Source organism: Octodon degus, unplaced genomic scaffold (assembly GCF_000260255.1).
Source record: "Octodon degus isolate 3935 unplaced genomic scaffold, OctDeg1.0 scaffold00019, whole genome shotgun sequence".
In the NCBI taxonomy this organism is placed as follows: Eukaryota; Metazoa; Chordata; class Mammalia; order Rodentia; family Octodontidae; genus Octodon; species Octodon degus.
This window is the reverse complement of record NW_004524595.1, coordinates 5065948-5069019: the sequence shown is the minus strand read 5'-3', so window position 1 is coordinate 5069019 and position 3072 is coordinate 5065948. Positions and strand designations below refer to the sequence as shown.

The window sequence follows — 3072 nt, the reverse complement described above, 5'->3', positions numbered from 1 at the left end:
TTTTTTTTTTTTTATCGTTTATTTATTTGGCATAGGGTTTTGCTGTGCAGCTCAGACTCATAGTGATCATCCTGTCTCAGCTTCCTCAGTGCTGGGATTACAGGCATGTGCAACCATGCCTAGTTTGGGTGGCCAGCATGGTGTCTGGGGCAGGCATGGCATGTGGTACCTGGGATCAAACCTGGATCCTTTTTATTTTATTTTATTTTATTTTATTTTTTTGTATTTTAGGAAAGGGCCTACAGGGCGTTCAGGGTGTCACTACTAGATCGGACTCGTAGTGATGGGCCTGTTTACAACCTCCCAAGAGCTGGGATTACAGGTGCGAGCCACTACACCCAGTCTCAGTTGCCATCTCAGCGTGCCCCGAGGGCAGGGTCGCGCAGCAGGCTCAGGATGGAACCCCTGGCCCCTGCGCCTGTTTGCAGGTGCTTTAATCCACTGAGTTATTTGGCCAGTCCCAAACCCAGTTCCTTGCACTTGCTAGGCAGGCGCTGAGACGGCTGACCGGGGATTGAACTCAGACCCTTGCACTTGCCAGGGAAGAGCTTATTCTACTGAGCCATCTCTCTGGCCCCTCAACTGCAATTTTGATATGCATCTCAAAATCTTTTGCACTGATTCCCCCCTGGTCCTTGTCCCTTTCTGACTGACTATTAATTTCTACCTAACTTAGCCCTATATAATATCACAGGATGATTTGTTTCACAGAGAACTTGCTGTTGCTTGGGGTTAGTTTTTGTCCCTTGTCATAAAGATGTTTAGCAACCAAGTAACTGTAAGACAGTGGCTCAGAAAAGGGAGGGGAACAAATAGAGCCAGGGACAAAATGGATTTAGATCATGACTACCGCTGGCGGGAAATGGACTGTATGTGACACTGTGGTAAGCCTGCGTGACTTTAACCTGGTGCGGGGGAGGGAGGTGAAATGTCACCACAGAGCGACTGAAACCTGAATATATACGTTTGGCCGTGTGTAACAATTGGACAGTGGCTGTGTCCCGTGCGTGAGGGTCACTATGAATGGCTATACTCTGGGTGACAACACAAAATATCCCCCAGGAGGGCTGTGTGTGCCCCTTGCTGGTCCAACTCGGGGTGGGTAGGAACTCGAGGAAGCAACCTGTGTCAGCCCCAGCAAGGAAAGACTTTGCAGAAGAAAGAATCAGAGGTAGCCCGCTCCAAGATGGCAGCTGCAGAGGAGGCTGGTCGTCCTTCGGCTGCACCCCTTGTAACAGTGCAGGAAAAGCAGGAGGCTGGAGAGGGCGAGAGGAGGGCGGGAGGAGGCGAGGAGGCTGGAGATGATTTGCAGATTCCGGGTGAACTCTGCGCGGACACCGAGCGCAGCTCCTGGCGCCGCCTCTGGCCGCCGCCAGCACCGCCCCTAGCACCGTCCCGGGCCACTCCCAGCGCCGCTTCTGGCCACGCCCAGCCCCACATTGCCGGAGGGCGAGGCTATATTGGGGGCGGAACCTGCACAGACCGACCAATGGCATGTAGAGGGCGGGCCCGGCGGCAACCTGCCGGCGGAAGAGCGGTGGTTCAGGAGCTCTAGACCGCCGCAAACCTGGGATTTGGAACCCTTTTGTGTAAAAGATGCTGAGTTCCTTTCTGAATCTCTCGCACGGCACCTGGACAGAGACCTTCTCTCTGCTCTTGGCTCTTGGCGTGGCCCTGTACTTGGGCTACTACTGGGCACGTGTGCCCCAGGTGGGTGCGGGCCCAGTGCTGTGGCCGGCAGGTTTGGGGTCCTCAGAGGGTAAGGAGGAGGGTTAAGCTGGGTTTGAGCGCTTTGTGAAAGCTTGAATGATTGGACCTCCCTCCCCAAATGAAAGTTGCTCTTGTCACCTGTTGGAGCGTCTTCTTTGCTTCCCCTCTGCATCATCTCCCTACGCTGGCTGAGCCTTTTGGGCACCTGAAGGGTTGTGCTGCCTATGTAATGTAGAAGGCATCTGGGGAAAGGTAGTAGCGTGCAAGGCATCCAGAGGTACCAGATGCGCACTCTCTGCTGTCCTTTTCTTTTTAGGTGATCTAGCTGAGTTTCTTATTGGCTGCACCAAATGATAGAACCCAAAGCCTAGGTGGTTGTGGCCAGCTGCCAACGTGGTGTTGGCATCAGTTGGTGTCTACATCAGCTTAGTAGGCTTTTGCCCCTCTTAAGGGCTAGCTGAATTCTCTGTCTTTGGGAACTGATGAATAACCACAACTGTGCTTGTGTGTTCTGCTGTTTTAAGGTCTAGACTTCACTGCGTTGAGAAATTCTGAAGAGGCTGGTTTCGATCAATTTGGAAATTTTCTGACATTTACATAAAGTATATCATGTACATATCTAAGAAAAGCTAATTTTTTTTGGTTAAAATCAGTTTTAGGAAGAGTCTAAGAAGCAACCTATTGATTCAAATTCTTTAAAAGTCTTGCCGGGCATCATGGTGCATCCCTGTAATCCCAGCATTCGGGAGGCTGAGTGGGGAGGATCACTGTGAGTTCAAGGCCAGCTTGGCCTACATAATGAACTCAAGGCCAGTTTGAACTACATAGCGAGACCCTGTCACAAAACACCAACAAAACATCTTGCAGGAACTGGTTACATGCCTTGTACTCCCAGCTACTGGGGAAGCTGAGGCAGGTGGATCACTTGAGCCCAATAGTTTGGGCAACATAGCTCAGTGTAGAGCACATGCTTAGCATGCAGGAGGCTCTGGATTCAGTATCTAGTCCCAAAAGACTTTTAAAAGACTTGTAGAAAATTCTAGTGTTACCTAGGCTTTTCTATATTTTCAGAGCTTTCTACATTGAAAATATTCATGATTTACAAATTTATGGTTTATAATTTAAGTCAGGGCTAAGGATATGATTCAGTAGTACAGTATACTTAGCTTGAGTTCACTCCTACCATCCAAATAAGTACTTTCCCTAATAAAGTTTAAAAACCCAAATGTAAGGGCCGGCCAAATAGCTCAGCAGATTCAAGCACAGGCGCAGGGACCAGGCCAGCCATGCCGGATTGTGCTGAGACAGCAATTGAGACTGGGTGTAGTGGCGTGCACCTGTAATCCCAGCTTTTGGGAGGCT

General features: G+C 50.1%; 1 protein-coding gene across 2 annotated transcripts in view; it reads left to right on the top strand.

Annotated features, from left to right (window-relative positions):
• The first annotated feature begins 1515 nt into the window (after positions 1-1515).
• Positions 1516-3072, top strand: part of Abhd1 (abhydrolase domain containing 1) — a 6099-nt gene continuing 4542 nt past the window's right edge. For both annotated transcript variants that reach the window (XM_023710952.1, XM_004627545.2), the window contains exon 1: positions 1516-1710. In XM_023710952.1, the coding sequence (XP_023566720.1) occupies positions 1597-1710 (114 nt within the window). In that variant the 5' untranslated portion in view covers positions 1516-1596. The remainder of the gene's footprint in view (positions 1711-3072) is intronic.